General features: G+C 36.2%; 4 protein-coding genes and 1 pseudogene across 4 annotated transcripts; 3 read left to right on the top strand and 2 right to left on the bottom strand.

Annotated features, from left to right (window-relative positions):
• Nucleotides 1-855: 855 nt before the first annotated feature.
• LOC148916147 (uncharacterized) lies at nucleotides 856-1,594 on the bottom strand. The gene has a single exon (XM_089054324.1). It carries the CDS (start codon nucleotides 1,592-1,594, stop codon nucleotides 857-859), a length of 738 nt encoding a protein of 245 aa, XP_088910450.1. The 3' UTR covers nucleotide 856.
• A 1,670-nt stretch (nucleotides 1,595-3,264) lies between these two features.
• On the bottom strand, nucleotides 3,265-6,484 carry LOC103335023 (uncharacterized). Its single transcript, XM_008238013.2, has 3 exons — nucleotides 6,122-6,484; nucleotides 3,619-5,930; nucleotides 3,265-3,537 (listed from the first exon to the last, which is right to left on the bottom strand). Exons 1-3 carry the CDS (start codon nucleotides 6,303-6,305, stop codon nucleotides 3,469-3,471), a joined length of 2,565 nt encoding a protein of 854 aa, XP_008236235.2. The 5' UTR covers nucleotides 6,306-6,484; the 3' UTR covers nucleotides 3,265-3,468.
• A 685-nt stretch (nucleotides 6,485-7,169) lies between these two features.
• On the top strand, nucleotides 7,170-12,152 carry LOC103335022 (tRNA synthetase class II (D, K and N) family protein). Its single transcript, XM_008238011.3, has 13 exons — nucleotides 7,170-7,870; nucleotides 8,009-8,120; nucleotides 8,271-8,342; nucleotides 8,541-8,632; nucleotides 8,817-8,937; nucleotides 9,075-9,197; nucleotides 9,960-10,155; nucleotides 10,249-10,436; nucleotides 10,531-10,602; nucleotides 11,028-11,126; nucleotides 11,231-11,311; nucleotides 11,536-11,593; nucleotides 11,740-12,152. The coding sequence occupies exons 1-13, from the start codon at nucleotides 7,251-7,253 to the stop codon at nucleotides 11,907-11,909; spliced, it is 2,004 nt and encodes a 667-aa protein (XP_008236233.2). The 5' UTR covers nucleotides 7,170-7,250; the 3' UTR covers nucleotides 11,910-12,152.
• Nucleotides 12,153-15,901: 3,749 nt separating this feature from the next.
• On the top strand, nucleotides 15,902-16,558 carry LOC103335029 (agamous-like MADS-box protein AGL62). Its single transcript, XM_008238019.2, has one exon. The coding sequence runs from the start codon at nucleotides 15,902-15,904 to the stop codon at nucleotides 16,556-16,558; it is 657 nt and encodes a 218-aa protein (XP_008236241.1).
• Nucleotides 16,559-19,969: 3,411 nt separating this feature from the next.
• Nucleotides 19,970-20,704, top strand: LOC103335028 (agamous-like MADS-box protein AGL62 pseudogene; annotated as a pseudogene).
• Nucleotides 20,705-23,601: the final 2,897 nt, after the last annotated feature.

Raw genomic sequence — 23,601 nt, 5'->3', positions numbered from 1 at the left:
TGATAAAGAAAGTATCCAAAGGATAGTACAACAAAGCCATGCCAACCCAAAGAGAAAAATAAGTCAATGGGGTCTCGAATGAGTTGGTTTAGTCCAAGTTTGGGATAGAGACTAGCTAGATATAACTTATCATATTTAAAAATTGGCTATTAAGCATCAACAAATAACCTGCAAAATGAAAAGTCATGTCAATATGAGAAGTAAGAAGGGGGCACACTTAGCAGAAACAAAGCTATCATTAATAGAACCATTAGAAAATGATAGAAGATTACAAAGTCATTCAACTACTGAACATGGTTCGTTAGCAGACAATAAACACCCTAAAATAACAAATCATCAAACGACTAGTCAAACTAAACTAATGGTTCCTTCATAACTACATTGCATAATGGCGCAATGGAAGAAACCATCTTGTTCAGTCATCATGGAGAGGTGACTTGTTTTCTGATTCTGTTCGAGCGCCTAACAGGAGTAACAATTTCTTCTTCTCCCTGCAGAAACAAAGCACAAATTATGAGAAAAAAATAAGATGGTGAATGTGTTAAGTAGGAATGAGCAGTATATTATACTCACATGCTTGATTGGAATTTTCTCATATGTTGTAAAACTTCCATAAGATGGTGAACCCATGGAGGAATCAATTGAAGTCAGGGACTCTCTCCTATGGTTCTTCCTGGGCATCTCCTGGCTTTCAGCTTTATCGAATGCCTTCGGTCCTTTTGTGCGATACGATGAGCTCTTTTGGATGTTGCTCATTTCAGAAGGACATGGCTCTCCGATCCAGTTCCAAGAAGAGGGTATTTCCTGGAAAGTGTGCTCAGTGCTAAATGGCACAGTAGGACTTGCATCCAGTTTCCTAGTCAGCGATGGTTGAACCACAGAGATAGCAGGATTTGAGGCTGTGCTCTTCCTTTTCTTTCCATAAATGAAGGCTGTGGATCCAATTAATGCCGAAACCAACAAAGCAATTCCCAGCATAGTAAGAAGTTTGAACATTCTCACATGAAGCATCCACTTTTGGACTTATAGGACTGTGATCCTTGAAAGACTCTACTTCAGCACCAGTACTCATTTCACTTTCAAGCTCCTGGATTTCAGAAACTACAGTGTTAACCTTTTCTGCCATTGAAATCAATACTATCTCCTCCCTCATGCTTACATTACTTTCTGGCTCGCTGTCTATGTGATCAGCACCAACATTTTCTTCTTGACTCTGCTCAACTTTTGAACTTTCTAGTTCAACTAAATCAGCATGTGCAGCCTGAAGTACTAGTTCCCCAGAAATAAAATTATTGTTTCCTTCTGAAACCTCTTCAATGTTAACAGCTGCTTCAGCCTCTTGGTCAACTTGTTCTTCATGTTCTGGATCAACACGTACTACTTCTACAGTGCTCTCAACTGCTCCAATCTCTGGCTGACCCTTTTCTTCCACAACTTGGATTTCAACTGGTGTTTCAGCCTCTTCATTAACTTTTTCATCATATTCTGGATCAGCATATACTTCTACAGTGTTTTCAGCTGCATCAATCTCTGTCCGACCATTCTCTCCCAAGGCTTCAATGTCAACTACATCAAACTCATATTTCCTTTCCATTCCTTATTGCTAATATTCTTATTGCTAATATTTTTAGATTTTTTTCTCTATCCCTCTTATATTTTCACGATTTTAGCAGTGATCATTCCTTACTCTCAATGTCTCAAACACACACACACACACACCCCTATATATGTATGTAATTGATTAATTGTTGTTGAGTGAGTCCTGTTCTCCAGATTAATTACACACACACCCCTATATATGTATGTAATTTAGGTACTAATTGTTGCTGTGCTTTATTTCTCAGATCTGATGATTTGTGTGTGTCTTGGAACTTTCTCTTCATTGCTGTTTTATTTTTAGGCTTTCTATTTTGAAGGGCTTGAACTTTGATGATCTGTGTCTCTCCTTTTGGCTGTTTATGAGTTGCTTTAAGTTGTGGGTTAAGATAGATTTCCTTTCTTGTTTACTCTTTTCAGTTAGCTTAGCACACAAGCTCCATGTTTTGCGTATCTCATATCATCTCCATGTTTGTTGAATATTATGTTAAAGTAGCATTTCATCAGTATTACTTGATGACAATTGTTATTTTGCAGCTTTGCCACCTCTGAGTGTGCTGGAAATTGTTATTTTTACAGCATTGACTTGTATAAGTATTAATATATAGGGTGGTTCACAAGGTTTGGGTCAGAAATTTTTGCATGTTTTTTAGTAATTTTGATCAAGTTTTCCCCTTTTTGAATTTTATGTGCAGCTCTTTTGAACTATAAGTTGGGGCAGAGTATTTCTTTTACTTGATCAAACAAGTCTCTTCCCGGAATTGCAGAAAGAAGAAGAAAGTAATGGCTCTAAGCCTAGGATATTGTATTGTATTATAACTCTGGGATTTTATATTGAACTTGGTGTTCTAATATAATTACATGGCTGAAAATCTATTTTTCTGCACAAAGTACTGACTTGAATTTTGAATGGCATGATATTTGTGTTAGTAATAATTGTTAGTAGCAGTACAAAGTTCATTTTAGTTAAGTTGAGTTGTTCTGCCAATAAAAATGAGTCCCAGAAAATTTGCAATCAACTCAACTTAGCTGAATTGAGTTCTCATAGTATTCAAGTTTCTTCATCACATTCAATTCATTCCTTAGTTGGCCTTTTGGGACGAAGTAAAAGAGATTTGGAATCTTGTTTGTTATGAACTTATGTTGTTTTCCTGCAGTTTCTTGAAAAGGGGTAATTTGATTTTAATCGCATAATTTTTTTGTTGGGTGAATAATTTTTTTTATGGAGCAATGGAGTCATTGAAAGAGATAAGGAAAAAGCAGATGAAGAAAGACTGGGATTTTGGGGAAAGATACAGGAGAAGGGCATTGGACTATATCAATTGAATGGAGGATGAAAGGCTTCAAGAGCTTTGTCATATGTGACTGCACCTTCAACCACCATTGAGTTAAAGACAATTTACTTTCATTAAACTTCTCAGATGTACTAGAATCGTTTTCAGTAATAAAAATACAATTTATAGTATTTGTTAATCTTGATGTCTTAAGTTTTGCTTAATCTTGGTATATATATATATATATATATAGGGTAGGGTAGGGAATTGAGGATCCTATGATGAAAGTTTTATGTAAGAACCAAAAAGAAAATTAAAAAGGAAAAAATGTGCAACAGTAAAATTGGCTATTAAGCATCAAAATGAAAAATGTATAACAGGAAAATGGGCACACTTAGAAGAAACAAAGCTATCATTAATAGAACCATTAGAAAATGGTGGAAGATTACAAAGTCATTCAACTACTGAACATGGTTCGTTAGCAGACAATAAACACCCTAAAATAACAAATCATCAAACGACTAGTCAAACTAAACTAATGGTTCCTTCATAACTACATTGCATAATGGCGCAATGGAAGAAACATCTTGTTCAGTCATCATGGAGAGGTGGCTTGTTTTCTGATTCTGCTCGAGCGCCTAACAGGAGTAACAATTTCTTCTTCTCCCTGCAGAAACAAAGCACAAATTATGAGAAACAATAAGATGGTGAATGTGTTAAGTAGGAATGAGCAGTATATTATACTCACATGCTTGATTGGAATTTTCTCATATGTTGTAAAACTTCCATAAGATGGTGAACCCATGGAGGAATCAATTGAAGTCAGGGACTCTCTCCTATGGTTCTTCCTGGGCATCTCCTGGCTTTCAGCTTTATCTGATGCCTTCAGTCCTTTTGTGCGATACGATGAGCTCTTTTGGATGTTGCTCATTTCAGAAGGACATGGCTCTCTGATCCAGTTCCAAGAAGAGAGTCTTTCCTGGAAAGTGTGCTCAGTGCTAAATGGCACAGTAGGACTTGCATCCAGTTTCTTAGTCAGCGATGGTTGAACCATAGAGATAGCAGGATTTGAGGCTGTGCTCTTCCTTTTCTTTCCATAAATGAAGGCTGTGGATCCGATTAATGCCGAAACCAACGAAGCAATACCCAGCATAGTCACCATGGACACCTTAAATTCGGTCTCATCAACTGTAAGATCCAATTCTTCTGAAGTTTGAACATTCTCACATGAAGCATCCACTTTTGAGCTTATAGGACCGTGATCCTTGGAAGACTCCACTTCAGCACCAGTACTCATTTCACTTTCAAGCTCCTGGATTCCAGAAACTACAGTGTTAACTTTTTCTGCTAGTGAAATCAATACTATCTCCTCCCTCATGCTTACATTACTTTCTGGCTCGCTGTCTATGTGATCAGCACCAACATTTTCTTCTTGACTCTGCTCAACTTTTGAACTTTCTAGTTCAACTAAATCAGCATGTGCAGCCTGAAGTACTAGTTCCCCAGAAATAAAATTATTGTTTCCTTCTGAAACCTCTTCAATGTTAACAGCTGCTTCAGCCTCTTGGTCAAATTGTTCTTCATGTTCTGGATCAACATGTACTACTTCTACAGTGCTCTCAACCGCTCCAATCTCTGGCTGACCCTTTTCTTCCAAAACTTGGATCTCAACTGGTGTTTCAGCCTCTTCATTAACTTGTTCATCATATTCTGGATCAGCATATACTTCTACAGTGTTTTCAGCTGCACCAATCTCTGTCTGACCATTCTCTCCCAAGGCTTCAATGTCAACTACATCAAACTCATACTTCCTTTCCATTCCTTTGTCACTGTGATCAAACACAAAGTATCCATCAACCCGTACATCCTCCATTAAAGCAGTCAAATTACAATACTGCAAGGGGCCCAAATCGTGTGCACCTCTGAGATGCAAAATCAACTCAGAAATGAAAGAGACAGAATTAGCAGACCAAACCCGAAAATTTCTAGCTAACCCATCAAGACTTGATCTAGCAAATTCAGCCACTTCAGATTGGTCATATTCCTTCAAAAAGCTCAAGTCTTTAAACACAGAACTATCAAGTACCGGTGAATGAATAACTGAAACTGACAAAAAAGCAACTACCAACAATAGAAGCAAAGCAGTGAACTTTGATTTCCAAAAGAAGCCTGTCTTGGAGGACCATTTTACTTCAGCAGCCTCCTCCTTTGACATAAAAGTGTTGGTAGTGCTAATGTCGCATCGTTCAGACACATTGACCCCCTGCTTTTCCTCTTCTTCTTCATTTTCTTCTGGTAGCTGCTGTTCCTCTTTAACCACTGCATCAGAAGTAACATCTTCCAATTCCTTCTGAGAATATTCAGACTGAGTTTCCTCAGTAGTATCAGTGTCCGAAGAGCTTCCAGAGATGAAGTTATCCTCAAGTCTCTTGCCCTCTCTTTCCTTACTCAGATAATATTCAATTCTTGGGTTGGGTCTGTAATGAAGGAACTGAGGCCTCGGAGAAAGATAATTGGTTTTAGGATCATAAGGAGGAGCAGAGGGATCATCATCAAGGAGTGCTATGACCGGACTGGACTTTGGACAACAAGGTGGAGGACTAATCTTGAAACTCGGGTCAAGATTGACCGAGTCAGGTTCCTCAGAGGCATTTACACAAACAGGTTCCTCTGGTTCGTTTTTGGAACACAAGAGCTCCTTTGAACAAATGTCTTTTTGGGTTTTCGGAGTTGTGAAAACCAAATGAGGGGCAAGGCCTACCTTCATGTGCTCTGGATCCTCCACTCTTGGATTCAAACACGAACTTTTCAAATCGGAGAATGAGACCGATGAAACCCGAACTGGCTCGTTCCTCTCCGCCAAGATTTTCTTTCTTGGAGACGTAGTGACCTTGGAAGCCGCTGAAATTGTCGGTGACATGAAATTCTTTGTGCCGTTTGAGCCACTTGGTGAACGGACTCTCATCTGCTTCCAGTTCTGGTCCTTGCCGTTTTCTTTGTCCTCGGAATCGCGAAAGGTAACCACGGTTGCCCTTCCCATCGAGCTTCGTCGTGGGTTCTCTGCAATTAACAACAATAAAGCAAGAACACATCAGAAATGGAAACCCAAAAAAAATCAGACAGCAAAAGAAGTACAACATATCTGAATTTTCTGTGCCCTTCTCTTATTTTCTCAGCCATTTTCTCGGCAACCAAACAGAGAAAATCATCACGACAAAGATAAAAATTCGACTGAAAAAGGAAAATGGAACCTGAAGGACTGTTGGCCGGAGTATTAGGGTTGAAGCTCCTCGGATTTGCATTAATTGAAGGTTTCGCAAATGAGTTCCCATTAAAGCTTCTCCGCATGGGATTGCCGATTTCGGAGTTTCTTACATTGGGGTTTGGTTTGCTTGCGATTGGTGAAGACGACGACTTGTTCGGAGGCATGGCCATGATGAGTTTGCTCTGTTATTTGGTAAAGAAGTAACAAAGGAGATAATTGAAAATCAAATACCAGTTGAGCAAAGAATGGTAAGTTTTGTGCAATCTTGGAGAATTTGATTAAAGAGATTCGGGGCAGTAACGGCTAGTTTTCAAACGAGGAGAGGAGGTTTTGAATTTAAATGGAAGTTATTTGACCGTTGGGGGATTGGAATTTAATAGTCGCAAGGGAGAGAAAGGGGCTTCAAGCCGTTGGATTTTGAATGTAAATAGCCGTTGAGGATCTTCTTTGATTTAGGGTTGGGGGGTTGAAGAAGGGTGTTTGACTTGATTTGACTATGGAATTATTTTAAGGGGGTTTCACTAAAAGGCTTTTTTTCGCTAATAAATAAGAAAGATACGGGAAATTATAAAAGACAATCAAAGAGAAAGATACATTTTGTGCACACCTTTCATATATACACTAAAAATTATAATCAAACTACGATCAAAGCAAAACCACAGTTTTGATGTAGATTGTTGTAATTTTTTACCATAAATTGTATGCCAAAATTAAGCCAACAAATAATCCTCATCCTTGAAGATAAAGTTTAATTAAAACATTGATTCGTATTTTCTCTTTACCAAAAGTAATTTTTTTGCAAGAAGCTGGGAGTCCAAGTGAGTAAGACTCAAGAGTAGTTGCCTCTGCACTTGAGATTATGTGTTCAAATCCCCCACTCACTCGGGTTAAAGAAAGAAAAATAAACTTTTCCAAATTACTAAGGCTATTGGGCTGCATTGTTTCTCCGTACGAATCCAAGCCCAACTTAAAAGCTTATTGGGCCAATAACAAATCCACTTTTCACTTCACCAACAAGCCCATACTGCCAAACAGCATTTCACTTCCCAATCCTTAAACCCTCCCTACTCCCAAGTTTCTTCCCTTTCTTCTATCCACATACTCTGCCACCCGCCATGTCCCTCCTCCGCAGGACCTTCCCTCTCCTACCCCTCCGTTCCAAACCCCTAAACCCTCTCCTATCCCACGCCTTCCTTATTCTCAAACCCTCCTTCTCTAAACCACTTCCCAAACACACCTCCATTTTCTCTTCTTCGTCTTCTTCTTCCTCCTCCACCTCCTCTTCCACCACACCCATTTCCAATCCCAAAACCCCAATTGCCCCGACCCCTCTCCAATGGGTCACCCGAACCGGCTTATGCGGCGAGCTATCCACCGCCGATGTGGGCAGACGGGTCACGCTTTGCGGGTGGGTCGCCCTCCACCGGGTCCACGGCGGCCTCACCTTCCTCAACCTCCGGGACCACACCGGCTCTGTTCAGGTCACCACTCTTCCCGATACGTTTCCCGATGCTCATTCCGCCATTAACGACTTGAGACTCGAGTACGTCGTTGCCGTCGAAGGCGTTATCCGGTCTAGACCGGCTGACTCCGTCAACAAGAAGATGAAAACGGGCTTAATAGAGGTTGCGGCAGAGAGTGTTCAGGTGTTGAATGCTGTGAGGTCTAAGTTGCCATTTTTAGTGACTACTGTAGATGATGCTAAGGATTCTGTTAAGGAGGAGATACGTCTAAGGTAATCTCACACTTCTCAGTGTTACTCTTTAGTGGAAATGACTTGAATTTTCTTTCTTTATTTATTTTCGTCAATAATTTCGTACATGGTATTTGTTGGAACTGTGTTAATTGAAATTACTTAGATACATGTTGATAGATACCGGTGCCTTGATCTACGCCGTCAACAAATGCATTCAAACATGATGTTACGGCATAAAGTTGTGAAATTGATTCGGAGACATCTCGAGGATGTACATGGTTTTGTAGAGGTACCATCTCGGGACTTCTAGATTTTTAAAGTCGTTATGTATTACATTTCCATACTCATTATTTACCTTTTTTTTGTTGGGTTTCAGAAACAAAGGTAGAAAAGTTATGTTTTGTTTTGATTCTGATTTTTGCTCATGGTTATAAGGTAGATTGAGACTCCAATACTCTCTAGATCTACACCGGAAGGTGCCCGAGATTATTTAGTGCCCTCAAGAGTTCAGGTACCTTACAGCTATTTAGCTGGCACTCACTTCAATTATTTTTATTTTTTTGGTGAATCACTCACTTAGTCTGGTCTGCTATACACTACTCAGAAAGCCTGTGAATCCCCCACTTACATTGGATTTTAAGTTTACTTAGCTGGTTACTTCCATTTATCTTGGCTTTTGAGCATATTTGCTCTAATGTGTAATTTGAAGCCAGGAACATTTTATGCATTGCCTCAAAGTCCACAACTGTTCAAGCAAATGTTAATGGTTTCTGGTTTTGATAAGTATTATCAAATAGCAAGGTAAATATATTGTTGTCTTTCTGTCTCATTATTTTCATGGTAGATTTTCTGCTTTCCTTCAATAAGCCTGTTACTTCACATGACCATTTTCCTTAGATGCTATGATAATAAATCAAAGAGTGTGATCGTTATGCAGACTTTCAACTGAAATTGTAAAAGTCCAACTTTGCGTTTCTTTTTGCAGGTGCTTTCGAGATGAAGATCTAAGAGCTGATAGACAACCTGAATTCACACAGCTTGATATGGAGCTTGCTTTCACTCCTTTGGAGGAGATGCTGAAGATTAATGAAGATTTAATTAGAAAGGTTAGTTATTAGTTGGCTCCTATTAATCAAAGAGAGAGGGAAAGGAGTGAGAAAACTTAGCCTTTGAAATATGACATCTCTTTAACATCCATCTGCACATTACTGGGCAATTAGAAATCTATCTGTGCTTTTTGCAGGTTTTTCTAGAGATCAAAGGTGTACATCTCCCAAACCCTTTTCCTAGGCTTACGTATGCTGAAGCAATGAGTCGATATGGTTCAGACAGGCCAGATATTAGATTTGATCTTGAGTTAAAAGATGTAATCATCTTTCCCTTGACTTACATGTTTAGTATTTAATGGATTTCATATTGCAGATAATAGATTATAGACATCCCTGGATGCAGTTCACAGTCTCTTAAAAAAATTTCTGGATACAGTTTAATAACATTATGTTTGCATCTTTAAAAGTTGTTTTATCAACTTCAAAAGATTTATCTGGTATAGTTGAGTTTTCTTATTTTTAGGAATACTGTTTTCTTTTCTTTCTTGTGTGGATCTGTTGTAGACATAGCCAGAAATTCGAAGTATTTCTAGCGTGTATCTTGTTTAAAGATTTCATGTAATAGTCAAAACGTTTGCATGTCGCAACCAAGCTTGAAGTTGTAGTTTTTCTTTTCAGCTTTCCTGATGTAGATAAAAAATAGGTACCGTCCTGTCACACATTAAATAAAGGACTAATGTTACTCCACACAGATTTGGAGTCTAGATTTATATGGAAAAACACCCAATGCTTTGATAAAAGTGTTTTTCCCATAAAACCTCATGTTCCCACACTATGGGTACTGCTCTCTTTTATAGTTTACTTCTAATGACTCTTTCTTCTCCCTAAGCATATAAGTGAAACATTCAGCATTCCAATAAAACCGTTATGACCTTTTTCCGTTATGGCTTGAATACGTTTCCTTGTGCTTTTATAACTGATCAACAGTTCTTTTTTCCCCCTAATTTTTTACATGTTTGTTATGTGAAAGTTTATTTGAAGTTCTTGTTAAATTGAGGTTTCCTTTATTTGAATTTCAGGTATCTGATATATTCTCAGATTCCCCCTTCAGGGTTTTTGCCGATACTTTGCAAAGTGGGGGAGTTCTCAAAGTTTTATGCGTACCTTCAGGTGCTAAAAGCTATTCAAACACGGCTCTAAAGAAGGGTGATCTTTACAATGAAGCAATCAAATCTGGAGCGAAGGGTTTGCCTTTCCTCAAGGTCTTGAATGATGGTGAGAAAGTAATTTTATTTTAATTTGTGATGCTTAAGATATATTTCTATTGCAGTATCTCACTATTGGCGGTTTTCTACCTTTTTTTCTTAGGGGGAGTTGAGGGAATTCCTGCGTTGGTATCTACTATGGATCCAACAAATACCGAGCAGTTTCTGAGTCGTTGCTCTGCCAGACCAGGTGATCTTATCTTGTTTGCAGTGGGTCATCATTCATCAGTTAATAAAACTCTAGATCGACTACGGGTCTATCTGGCACATGAGCTTGGTTTGGTTGATGATGTAAGTGTTACCATCAAATTATAAGGTGAATATTGATCATAATTCTTCTCATTTGCTGACTCTTATTCTTTTTGACTTTATGGCTAATATCTAGTCCAGGCATTCAATTCTGTGGGTGACCGATTTCCCAATGTTTGAATGGAATGATCCTGAGCAAAGGCTGGAGGTATTTCTCTTGTTTGTGTTCCATCTCTTGCAGTTTAACTATGTGATATATGTTTTTTTACATTACAAATTTGTACTAACACTGATTCATAATTGAGTTGTCATCAATGGGAACCTATTATATGGGTGAGATATTAATCCTTGCATATCATCAAGATATCCTGGATTTGTTGTGGTTTGAGCAGTCTGTGGTCACTTGATATATTCCTTTTGCATCTAAAGTAGATGAAAGAAAATTATTGATGACTAAAAGGCATTAATAGGAATCAAATGATACTTGTTAAGTATTGTATTTGATTTTGAAGAAAGGATTTGTGGGCAACTGTTGGAGAACCTCTTGGTAATTTGTAAATCTTTAGTGCATCTTCCATCTCTTCTTGTCTGTACAATGCTGCATATATGCTCAAAATCATTATTGATTTTCAGGCCTTGCACCACCCTTTCACTGCCCCAAATCCTGAAGACATAAAAGATCTTTCTTCTGCTCGTGCTTTAGCTTATGACATGGTTTACAATGGAGTTGAGGTACACCTTTGTTACTTTTCTCCTCTCAGCTTGAAGTCAAATGCATTTGCTAATTCTCTCTACTAGATAATAAATTGATGTGGTGTTTCCTATGGTGCCAACAGATTGGTGGGGGAAGTTTGAGAATATATAAACGTGAGGTGCAGCAAAAAGTTTTGGAAATTGTTGGTATCTCCCCTGAAGAGGTGAGTGCACTTTTACATTGTATTTGGGCCTGTGGAGAGATCTATTATGTCTACTGTTTATCACCATTTACTGTTAATCTTTCTGATGTACTTGCCTTACTGATTCCGTTTCTTATTTTGATGTTTTCAAACTTAAGCTCTAGACCTTAGGCTTCATTATGAGCTCAGTAATATGAACACCTTGTTCTCTCCAATAATGTGGTGGCATTTTATTTGGCCTGCAGGCTGAAGCGAAGTTTGGCTATCTTCTCGAGGCTTTAGACATGGGTGCCCCTCCACATGGTATTGAATTCTATACCTAGGGCATGGCTCTATAACAGCCTAATTACTAGGAGTCCAATTGATAAATTAACTTACAACTATCTTTTAAATGATTATTGTTTTTTTTCTTCTAGAATTAATTGAGTATACTTATAATTTTGATGCAGGGGGGATTGCTTATGGTTTGGATAGATTGATTATGTTGTTGGCGGGTGCTAATTCCATTAGGGATGTCATAGCTTTCCCAAAAACGACAACTGCACAGTGTGCCCTCACACGAACACCATCTCAGGTGGATCCGCAGCAGCTAAAGGATCTATTGTATCAGACTCATTAGTACAATCTTCAATCGGCTTATCCATATCAGAAGATATAGCTACCTATATTTCTGTTCCCTAATTGTTATTGCACTTGATCATTGAGCTTGTGTGGTCTGGACAAGTCAATTTTTGATTTCCCAGGGAACTATATAGTACTGTCTGTTAAAGATATTTATGATAAGTTTTCTTTTTTCTTATTCATAAACCCTATGATACCCGATCTTATTCATGACCCAGAACTGAACAAGAGTTTTTTTGCATTGTATGGGACTATAATTTTTCTTTCTTTGTTTTGGTTTAATGCAAATTATCAGTTGCAATACCAGAAATTCTTCATGTTTATTCCTACTGTGGCTACCACTTGACTTTACAAAGAGTCTAGGGGTTCATACTTCAAACGGAAAGAAAGATAAATACTGTTGGGTTGTTAGACTCATTTCAATCAACTGTTGACAGTCTGACTATGCACACTGACGACTTTCATTAGCATTTCTCGAGAATATTGAAAGCTTGATGATGAAATCAAATTTTTCACATCAGTAGCACTTATGGTCCGGTCGGAATTTCTTCGTTAGAAAATACTTCTGTTCATAAGTGCTTGTACTAAAAGCACATTGACATTTTTATTAATTTCCAAAGTGCTTCATGTACTTTTTAAGTTTTCTGTTCAACGCTTATATAAGTACATGAAGCACTTTTTAAGTTTTCTGTTCAACGCTTATATAAGTACTTTTGATTATTAGAAACAACTTTTAGCAATTCCAATTTCAGAAGCCGTCTCAAATGGACACTTATTAGTCTAGTTATACTTCTCTTCCAAATGTTGAACTAGATTTTTATGTGCTTTGTCTTCGAAAAGGTTATGGTATCTTACTACCGGAGATTGATTATCAATTGCATAGGGTTAACCATTCAAGGGAAAATCTCTTTTTTGAACATGCTTTCTCTAACGTACCTACTTTCATTCTAATTAACAAGATCTAAATGTCGTTTGTATTCAATTTTGTAATCATCATGCATAAATATGGATGCCATGATGGTAAATATCGGTTATACATAATTTCCTTTCGACAGTAATTTTGTGGGTTGTATGCATAATGCATCAGTAACACAACACTTGAATAAATTTGTGGAAAAATAATAATATAACAAGCTCATACTATAATTTTCTTGTTTTTATTCTGTCTAAAAGTTATAGAGCTCATAATTCATTAACTTCTAATTAAGAAAAACCTCCGAACTTTTTACGAGCATACATGATTTAGAAATTATATATGGAACAAAACCTATGTTATGCATATCTAGACCTAATTATGAATCATGATGATATCTCAACCATAATTGATCTAGAAACTGGCCACAAAAACTAAGTTTTCTTTCTCCTTTTTGCTTATATGTATGATTTAACCTAATAGTTATCAGAAAAATGATGTGAGATATATAGGTTTTATATATGTCTACCAAATTACTTATCCTTAATTTATACGTGACTATTGTGATTAATTTGTCATTTGCATACACATCAAGCATGCAATGCAAATGACAAATTAAGCAAATTAGAGTTGGATTTCAAGATTTTCTTGGCGTGTAGTATTCTTGCCGATGCTACTTGTTTGGAATTCCAAATCCAACCTATAACATATTGAACACATTAAAACTAAAGAGACAAAAGGATTACGTACAGGTGATTATGCTATTTGATCATAGATATCTGATATGTTATATTGTCGAACTGGACCTTAAAATTAAAAAGATTTTATTTTCAATAATTCAAATTGATAGTGTGAACCCAAGATAATTTTATGAGAGAAATATAAACATAGCGATTTATTATAATTTTTCTTGTGCATGTATGTATGTGTTGTCTCTCGCATCGATAAATAATAAGAATGGGTGTAACAGGTCAAGGATTCATGAAGTGCATACCATGTATGCTAAGAGAAAAAGATTCCACATTCTCCCAAACTGGTAGATCAGTAACTACATGCAAAGAGGTAAAAATATTGACAACAAATTATATAGTAATTTGTAGACCTATAACCCAAGTAGTTTCCAAGTAATGCTAGATGACTACCTTTTTAGACCAAATGCAATATTAAAGCACGTTATGTGACAAATGAGGTACACTTGCTATAAATTATTATGACTAATATATCGGTAATTGCCAGTACTCATAAGACATATGTCATGGTTCACTCATATGATCCAAAAATATGATTTTTTACCATAAAAGTGAATTTCTATGTATAAACCCTAATATATACCCCTCCCTGATCCTTATCCCAAACAATTTAAACAACCCCAATGCTTATATAAGTGCTTTTGATTATCAGAAACAACATTTAGCCATTTCAATTTCAGAAGCCGTCTCAAATAGACACTTATTAGTCTAGTTTAGTCTAGTTATACTTTGTCTTCCTAATGTTGAAATAGGTTTTTATGTGCTTTGTCTTCGGAAAGGTTATGGTATCTTACTACCAGAGATTGATTACCAATCGCATATAATTAACCATTCCGGGGAAATCTCTGTTTTGAACATGCTTTTTCTAATACATACCTAATTTAATTCTAATTAACAAGATCTAAATGTCGTTCGTATCCAATTTTGTAATCATCATGCATAAATATAGATGCCAAAACAGTAAATATCAGTTCTACATAATTTCCTTCCGACAGTAATTTTGTGGGTTGTATGCATCAGTTACACAACACTTGAATAAATTTGTGGAAAAATAATAATACAACGAGCTCACACTATAATTTTCTTGTTTTTATTCTATATGTCTAAAAGTTATAGAGGTCATAATTCATTAACTTCTAATTGAGAAAAACCTCCGAACTTTTTTACGAGCATACATGATCTAGAAATTATATATGGAACAAAACCTATGTTATGCATACCTAGACCTAATGATGATATCTCAACTATAATTGATCTAGAAACTGGCCACAGAAACTAATTAGATACCCCGGTTTCTTTTCCTTTGAATTGTTTGCGTTCTCCTTTTTGTTTATATGTATTATTTAACCTAATAATTATCAGAAAAATGATGTGAGATGAAGGTTTTATATATGTCTACCCAATATTACTTATCCTTAATTTATACAGAACTATTGTGATTAATTTGTCATTTGCATACACACCAAGCATGCAAATTAAGCAAATTAAAGTTGGATTTCAAGATTTTCTTGGAGTACTCTTGCCAATGTTACTGTTTGGAATTCCAAATCCAACCTATAACATATTGAACACATTAAAACTAAAGAGGTAAAAGGCTTATGTACAGGTGATTATGCTATCTAATCATAGATATCTGGTATATTATATTGTCGAACTATCAATCTGGACCTTAAAATTAAAAAGATTTTATTTCAATAATTCAAATTGATAATGTGGACACAAGATAATTTTATGAGTGAAATATGAATCTAGCGATTTATTATAATTTTTCTTATGCATGCATGTATGTGTTGTCTCTCGCATCGATAAATAATAAGAATAGGTGTAACAGGTCAAGGGTGAATAAAATTCATGAGGTGCATACCATGTATGCTAAAGAGAAAAAGATTCCAAATTCTCCCAAACTGGTATATCAGTAACTACATGCAAAGAGGTAAAAATATTGACAGCAAATTATAGTAATTTGTAGACCTATAACCCAACAAGTTTCCAAGTAATGCTAGATGACTACCTTTTTAGAGCAAAAGCAATATTAAAATACATTATGTGACAGATGAGGTATACTTCCCAAAAATTATTATGGCCAATATATTGGTAATTGCTAGTACTCATAAGACACATATCGTGGTTCACCCATCAGATCCAAAAATATGATTTTTTACCAAAAAAGTGAATTTCTATGTATAAACCCTAATATATACCCCGTCCCCTTCCCTGATCTCTATCTCAAACAATATAAACAACCCCATTTGTCTCAATCTCTGTCTCTTTGCTTAGTGATTAGATTTTAATAATCATCAAAAGAGCTTTCTTTGCTTGATTTTAGCCATGGTGAGGAAGAGCAAAGGTAGGCAAAAGGTGGAGATGGTCAAGATGGCCAATGAGAGCAACCTCCAAGTGACCTTCTCAAAGCGCAGGTCAGGTCTCTTCAAGAAGGCCAGTGAGCTTTGCACTTTGTGTGGTGCTGAGGTGGCCATCATCGTCTTCTCCCCGGGGCGAAAGGTCTTTTCCTTTGGTCACCCCTGCGTGGAGACTCTCATTGATCGGTACCTCTCCCGAAACCCGCCTCATCACCATCACCACCAAAACTCCGGCACAATGCAGCTCATTGAGGCTCACCGCAATGCCAATGTGCGTGAGCTCAACGGTGAGTTGACTCAGATCTCGAATCAACTCGAGGTTGAGAAGAAGCGTGGGGATGAGCTGAACCAGGTGAAGAAGGTGACTCAGGCTCAGTGCTGGTGGGAGGGGCCATTGGAAGGGATGGAGATGTCACAGCTGGAGCAGCTCAAGACCTCTCTTGAGGAGCTGAAGAAGAATGTGGCCAGACAGGCTGATAGGGTTTTGATTCAAAACACAAACCCTAGCCAATTCTTTGTGGGGAGTAGTTCCAGTCATCCCAATGTTGGGTTCAATGGAAATCATGTTATGCCTCCTCATCTTCCCCCCCATGCATGGAATCCTGGATATGGACGCTTCTTCTGAAGATTGATATCTCCAGGATGATGTTGATGATGATGCTGCTGATCTTAATTACTTATTAGCCACAGCCACAGTTTTTACTTTCCATATTTTGTTATCTATATATGTACTTGTTATTGTGTGTTTAATTTCTGTTGTTTGGTATATGGTCATAATCCATATATATGCATGTGTCATGTTTGTTTTACTATTATTTTGTTACCTATATATGTACTTTGTTCACTTCTTTTGCGTATATGAAGACATCCTTGCTAAGGGAATCAATATGTTTACTTATCCTAATTCTTCTAACCCTTCTCTTTTAGACTAACTTATATATTTGATTCACTTTTAACTAAAGGAAATTGGAAACTACCACTTTCTATGTACCTTGAAGCACCCAATATTCTTTGGAGAATAATGCTATAATATAGTACATCAAAATAAAATTTTAAAATTTTAGATACGTAATCAACTCTACTGATCTGATAACATTTTAATCATACGTTTAAATTTCACCTAGTTAACTTTTAACAACTAATACATTATCAGAAAACATTTTTCAAATCATTTGGTGATATTATATATACAAGGACATGCATTTTAGGTTGTTATATACTGTCAATTTACGGGGCGAGACGAGGGTGAGTTGTTAGTGATAACATGAGAAGATTTTCTTTTTCTATACAATCTGGCATGCATGCTATGTTGTTTGAATGTTTATTTGTTCACTGTATGTTACATATTTACATCCGGTATATAAATGGAAATTAGACGTGGGGAGAGAGGGGTTGGGTTGCCACACTGTGATAACATAAGAGATTTATCTTGTTAGACAGTTTGGTGCATGATATGTGAGATTGTTAATTTGGACCAATTATAGGTAAAACTTGATCAATGTATAATACAATTTCACAGTATGGTATATAAATGATAACTAGAGATAGGAGGAAGAATTGCCAGATTGTGATAATATGGGAGATTTTATCTTGCTGGACAGATAGGCATGCTATATATGCTATGTATCAACCTATTAATTTAGACCATGAATAGGTAACTTGTCCAGTGTATGATACAGAATCATAGTTTGGCAACATTATATGCAGGAAATTATGGGCTAGGTGTTTCCGAATTGTAATAGTTGTAACTGAAGAAATTTTCTCTTGCTTGATTGAATCTCTATATCATATTACATAGAAAAATTGTCAATTTGGATAATTCCTAAGTGAAAGCATGTTTTGAATTTATTTGGATGTCATGGGTTAGTATGGGGCTGAGTTTGCCCTACCCCATCCTGATCTCTACCACGTACATACTCTGAAATGACAAAGATTTCACATGTTTTCTCAAACTAATAACATTATAAAAAAATGTCACCTATATTACAGCATGTGAATTAGTAATACCACGTAGGTGTGATCATCACCACAAAAAAAAAAAAATCAATGTCATTAACTTGTCGATAATTCTTTTCTTCATGACACACATCTCATTATAAGGACCACATGGGATCCTATTTGACATTAAAAAAAAAAAAAAATTGGTATCCTTATTAATGTGACTAAAGTATTGAATGGGTTCGGATCCTTTGTTTTGATTTTCTCTGCTATGATCTGCTTTACTTTTGCCCTCCATCTGCCACCTCATTAAAATTTAATCTAACGAATTAAAAGTTATACACATCGATTCCTTAAAACAAAAACCTAATTTACTCATAATGAAAAGAGTTTTTCTATTTAAACCCCATAATTTCTTTGTTCACTCCAATACTTTAATTATTAAACTCTTAAGTTTTATTATTACGTAAACAGACAAAAAAGTCATTTAACTTAATACTTAACCCTAGTACATCTATGCTCATGTTCAGAAGCTTTGATCTCCTTTTCTTCAGGAAGCAATATAGAAGATGGTATTTGAAGTTGCTCTTTTGATATCCTTTCATGGACTATCTAATAAGCAATGATCTCATCTTTGGAAACTACGTCAGTGCTTTGAGAATCAACTTTAGACACTGTTTCAAAGGTTTCTTTGATTTCTTCTTTAGTTTCATGAACATTCAACTCTTCTGGAGCCAATTCAGAAACTTTGAGCTCCCTAGGCTCTTCTTTGTGCAAGATTGTCTCTACTGACCTCACAACAAATAAATCTCCCCCATTTTCATCGACTGTGTCCTTTTTATTTTCTTGGCAACAATGTTTTTATCTCTTTAATTTTCTGTTAGGTGTGTATTTAGGGGTAGTTTGGGAAGATAGTGAGGTATTCTTAGAAATTGTGAAAATTTGAATTAGAAGTTGGGGTGAACTTAGAATATGGGGTGAACAAAGAGAAGTGCGGGGTTTAACTAGAAAAACTCTAATGAAAATGCCCTAACTCTGTTAACGGAAAACTTAACTTGCTGTAGCAATTTGTTTTTGTTTTTCCTTATTCTTTTCTCTGCTTTTTCGTTATGTAGCCGTTCTTCTTTTTTCTTTTTCCTTTTTTGCCTTCTTCCTTTCTCTGCTAATTCACCCTCCTAAACCTTATCTCTCATCAAGCTTTCTTGGCTGAGGAGTCTAAAATATATAAATCTAATAGCATGCCTTTTTGCTTCAAGTCTATGTTAACATTTGTATTCCCTTATTTGACATGGATGTCCAGTGAACCGTTTTTTGAAACCACTTTCACTATCTCAATTGACATATGGGAAGAGAAGTGTTTTTGTTTTTTAATAGGGGGAAAAAGAAAAGATGTTGATGTTCAAATATATGTGATATGCAGAGGTTTTGGAGGAAAGGAAAACTAGTTGATAGGTAAGATTTTGGGGAACGGGTGGGGAACAGAGAAAGGAAGAACGAAAATAAAAAGTACTAGATGACGTTAACTTTCTTGGTAGCAGAGTTAGGGCATTTTTTTCTCTTTTAATTAGAAGTAAATTAGGTTTTTTGTTTTAAGAATGATGTGTCAATTTTCAATCCCTTAGATTAAATTTTTAATGAGGTGGCGTATGGAAGGCAAAAGTAAAGCAGTTCATTGCAAAGAAATTCAAAGCAGAGAATCCAGATCCATATCAAATAGAATACCATATCATTTTAGAGTGAACACCCGTATGGCAGTGATTCTTGTTGACTTACCAAAAGTCATATAGTTTTCTATATTATGTCAATGATCAATAGGTTATTATTTTCATAGTAATTATAAATTAAGTGAGTAGAGATTTATAACTTCCAAAAGATCTTGGATTAATCATATATACGGTACTAGTGTCAATAGGGCATTAAGGCCTCATTGAACAATACAATAATATGCTAACATAAGTGCTATTTAAGTGAATTAATCGCAAATAACCCTATAAATACATATGTTTTATCCCTCCCCAACCATCACAATATTGGACAAGATCAAAACAAAGCTAAGCATTCGGTGTCTATCTATCCCCTCTTCTCGTTAATCATCCTCCAAATTACTACAATGGTGATGAAGATCAAGAAAGCTAGCCAAGGTCGCCAAAAGATTGCAATTGCCAAAATTGAAAAGAGAAGCAATTTACAAGTCACATTCTCAAAACGTCGTTCAGGGCTCTTCAAGAAGGCCAGTGAGCTATGCACGCTTTGTGGGGTTGAGATTGCAATCATAGTCTTCTCTCCTGCCAACAAGCCCTTCTCCTTTGGCCACCCCGAGGTTGACTCCATCGTTGACCGCTTCATTGCTCGGAACCCTAACCCTAATCCCCTAGGCCTAGCATGGTCTACAGACACCACTCAACAGCTTGCTGAGGCTCACAGGAATTCTAATGTTCATGAGCTTAACAAGCAGCTAACCCAGATTGTGAATCAGTTGGAGGCTGAGAGAAAACAAGGAGAAGCACTTGATAAAATGAGCAACGCTAGTCAAAACCAGTGTTGGTGGGAAATGCCAGTTGATGAACTTGGATTGCATGAGCTTCAGATATTGAAGGCCTCAGTTGAGGAGCTCAAGAGGAATGTGAATAAACAAGCCAACAGGATTTTGATGGAGTCTAGTTACCGAAGTGCTGCTGCTAATTATTCTTCATCATCCTTGTCTATGATGAAAAATATTGGTGGTTTAGTTCAACGTGATATCGATGATCATTATCGTTTCGAGAGCAAAAACCCTACTGATCAGATTGAACCAGCCTATAATTTTGGTTATGCTGGCCATGGTCTTTTTTGAGTTTTCCTTGTTTTGATCTTCTTTGATTTCTCATGAAGGGAGTTACAAGCTAGCACCTTGCTACTTAATTATTATTGTCTCTTTCTTTATGGTTTGTAATTATAAATAATCAATAATTAATGGACAATGTTTAACCAGATATTTCACTAAAATTAGGAAATAATACACTCATAATGTTGAAGGAGGACATGCTTTTAAAAGCATAGGGTTCCCTCAATCATTTAAATGGGATGATTATTATAATTAAATCCTTCATAAACACAATTAACTAGTAATTATATCTAAACACAACACAATTAAATCCTTGGTTTTTTCCTCCTGTCTCAAATTTATGTGTTTAATGTGATCGACCATAACGGTAAAAGAGATAAAATGAGGTAAGAAATGAAAGTAGTGGGTTGAAACATAAGTTTTATTTTTATTTTTTTTCGGAGAGAACATAAGTTTTTTTTATTTTTCCTGTTTTTTTTTTCAGTACAAGTCATAGATTACAGGGGATGAAGATTTCTCCCACACACACAACTATGATGTCGTGGAAAAAAAGTTATGTTTTTCATATAAAAATCGACAAAGAGAATTCTCCTTATAAAGTGGATTTTCCAATATATTTATATGCTAACTTCCATAATTAATTTTCACGATTGATCAACCATACGATACGAATCCAAAGTCTCCAAATACTACATCTCCATCCATCGTATCTAGACCATGAAATCACTTCTAAATTAAATGATTTTTTTTCTTCTGGTTTTGCCGAAATTTCTGAACCCGGTTTTTTTCCTTGATAAAACAAGCGGATGTATATGTCTGGTTTTTTTTTTTTTTTCTCTGAAGTGCAACTTGTGGGCTATTAAATCACTGGTTTGGATGTACTTATGGGCCAAGGTTTGCCCACCAAGTTGGCCCAGATCATTTGCTTCAAAAATAATGGACTACTGGGATACATATCACTTCCAAACAGCTAAAAGCAAACCACTTTATTCATGAATGACGTCTCTCCAAGGCGATTATCTTAATTAGGAAAAGAACTTCTATACAATGAGAATGCCACTGTGGCAGTATTTTAAGCCAATAACACACTACTAAGTGAGAGTTTTTTCAGAGAACTTCGACGGATCGAGAGATTAATGCGTGATTAATTTGTGATACCGCAAAAATGACATCTTCAATGTAGGTTGTTTCTCTCCTTAATTTCGAGAAGACATGCCAACTATTACTTTGTTATATCTCAATAACAATCTCAAATATGATTGTAGTATCACAGTGCGCTCACTTACATTTTACAAATAATAATAATAATAATAAAATGACAAGTTACATAGAATTAACATTCAAAATAACACCTTATTGTGATTTGAGAAGTTACGTAACAAGTCGCATAATTATATAAACATACAATCCACAATGGAATTTTTTTTCTCTTGTTGGAGAAGGTCCACACACATTCTTAAAAAATATATAATTATCTTCCATCAAACAAATAAAATTAATATTATCTCAACATAAAATTGCCACCTGAGAATTAGCATCCACATCACTACCCCAAGCCATGCCCCCCAATTTGTTTACGAGTGCAGTAAATACAGCCGAAATGGACATATTTTTTTCCTTTCTTTTTGGTGAAAATGGATGGATTTGTTATGTTCTATCTTTCTGTCTCACTTTTTTTTATGGGAGTTTCACTAAAACACCCAAAATGGGAGCTGAAATTATAACAAAACCCAACACCCAAAACACTTTATAAACACACCCAAAACCATTATTACACACACTCAAAACCCATTTATAAACACACCCAAAAAATATACAATTGTTGACTTGGGTTGATTTTGGGTGTGTTTCTATGTTTAAATAGTGTTTAGGTTTTTTTATAAATACATGTCTAGGATTGAGGTTTATTTATAAATTTGTATTTTTTTATTATCAAATTGTGTCGCATATATTTGTTTAGAAAAATACTTCCCTATAGTCCTTTGTAAATAAGAGCTCATACATTACTATCAATAACAGTGTATATAAAATTTTCTTTTAATATTTTTGATAAATTACTTTTATACATACATCAAACTGTAATTGCGAAAAAGCAAGCAGTATCCATTTATTTATGCTTATGTTACTCCCAAACATAAAAGGCCAGACTAGATCCTTGGCTGAAATGACTGTAAAATTAAATAATAAATAATTCTCTTAAAAAATATATATATATATATTCTGGAAAAATTAACAAGTCTGCACGTGTAACATTTAGCATCCAATGTTTATGCTGCCAGCAAATTGAAAATAAAGTTCCCGTATTATTATAGATCAGATCCGATACTGACAAATATCTGAGGTGGCATCTATCATCGTCACGCGATCAGTGGTAGCCGATTTAAAATCCCAGCCCAGCCTAACCCAGCCCACAGTTTTTTTAAATCAATCATTTCACTTACATTGGACCATCCGTGGGACCCACTTTTGATGTGGTTGGTCAGAATAGCGTCCACCCTCTGTCCTCTCTGGCGCCACATAATTCGGGCACAGCTGTCCGCTGGTTGGAGCCCCGACAGGCCTGCAACGGATCGCCCTGTAGTGCATTATTTCATAACAATTTCCAAAGCTGGCGAGCCCGATTTGGATCCGTACGCCCGAACCCACAAACCGACAAGGGTCCGAATATTTTTTTAGTTTTCTTTTTCCTTTTTTGTTTTTTATAATTTATGACTTGGATGCTGTCTCCGCTGGCAAATTGAAATATACATGGTACGTGCGCATTGTGATCCAGCTCCTCTTACAACCCACGCATGCTCATACGTTATTTAAATGGGGTCCAACTTGTCTGCGGCTGTGTTTGTGTGAGTGTCTGTGAGCCCGCTATGTGAGCGCGACATATGTCTGCTCCGTCATATTTTCATTTA

The sequence above is a fragment of the Prunus mume genome, linkage group LG6, assembly GCF_029339155.1.
Source record: "Prunus mume cultivar Tortuosa linkage group LG6, ASM2933915v1, whole genome shotgun sequence".
Lineage (NCBI taxonomy): Eukaryota > Viridiplantae > Streptophyta > Magnoliopsida > Rosales > Rosaceae > Prunus > Prunus mume.
This window is presented reverse-complemented; position numbering and strand designations above follow the sequence as displayed.

Excerpts from the sequence above, each read along its gene's own strand:
- LOC148916147 (XM_089054324.1), bottom strand. The coding sequence starts at position 1,594 with ATGGAAAGGAAATATGAGTTTGATGTAGTTGACATTGAAGCCTTGGGA.
- LOC103335022 (XM_008238011.3), top strand. The coding sequence starts at position 7,251 with ATGTCCCTCCTCCGCAGGACCTTCCCTCTCCTACCCCTCCGTTCCAAA. Across the intron at positions 10,156-10,248 it reads CCTCAAGGTCTTGAATGATG|GGGGAGTTGAGGGAATTCCT; the intron begins GTGAGAAAGTAA and ends TTTTTTTCTTAG. Across the intron at positions 11,312-11,535 it reads TTGGTATCTCCCCTGAAGAG|GCTGAAGCGAAGTTTGGCTA; the intron begins GTGAGTGCACTT and ends TTTGGCCTGCAG.
- LOC103335023 (XM_008238013.2), bottom strand. The coding sequence starts at position 6,305 with ATGGCCATGCCTCCGAACAAGTCGTCGTCTTCACCAATCGCAAGCAAA. Across the intron at positions 5,931-6,121 it reads TCCGGCCAACAGTCCTTCAG|AGAACCCACGACGAAGCTCG; the intron begins GTTCCATTTTCC and ends TGTTAATTGCAG. Across the intron at positions 3,538-3,618 it reads AGAAAATTCCAATCAAGCAT|GGAGAAGAAGAAATTGTTAC; the intron begins GTGAGTATAATA and ends TTGTTTCTGCAG.
- LOC103335029 (XM_008238019.2), top strand. The coding sequence starts at position 15,902 with ATGGTGAGGAAGAGCAAAGGTAGGCAAAAGGTGGAGATGGTCAAGATG.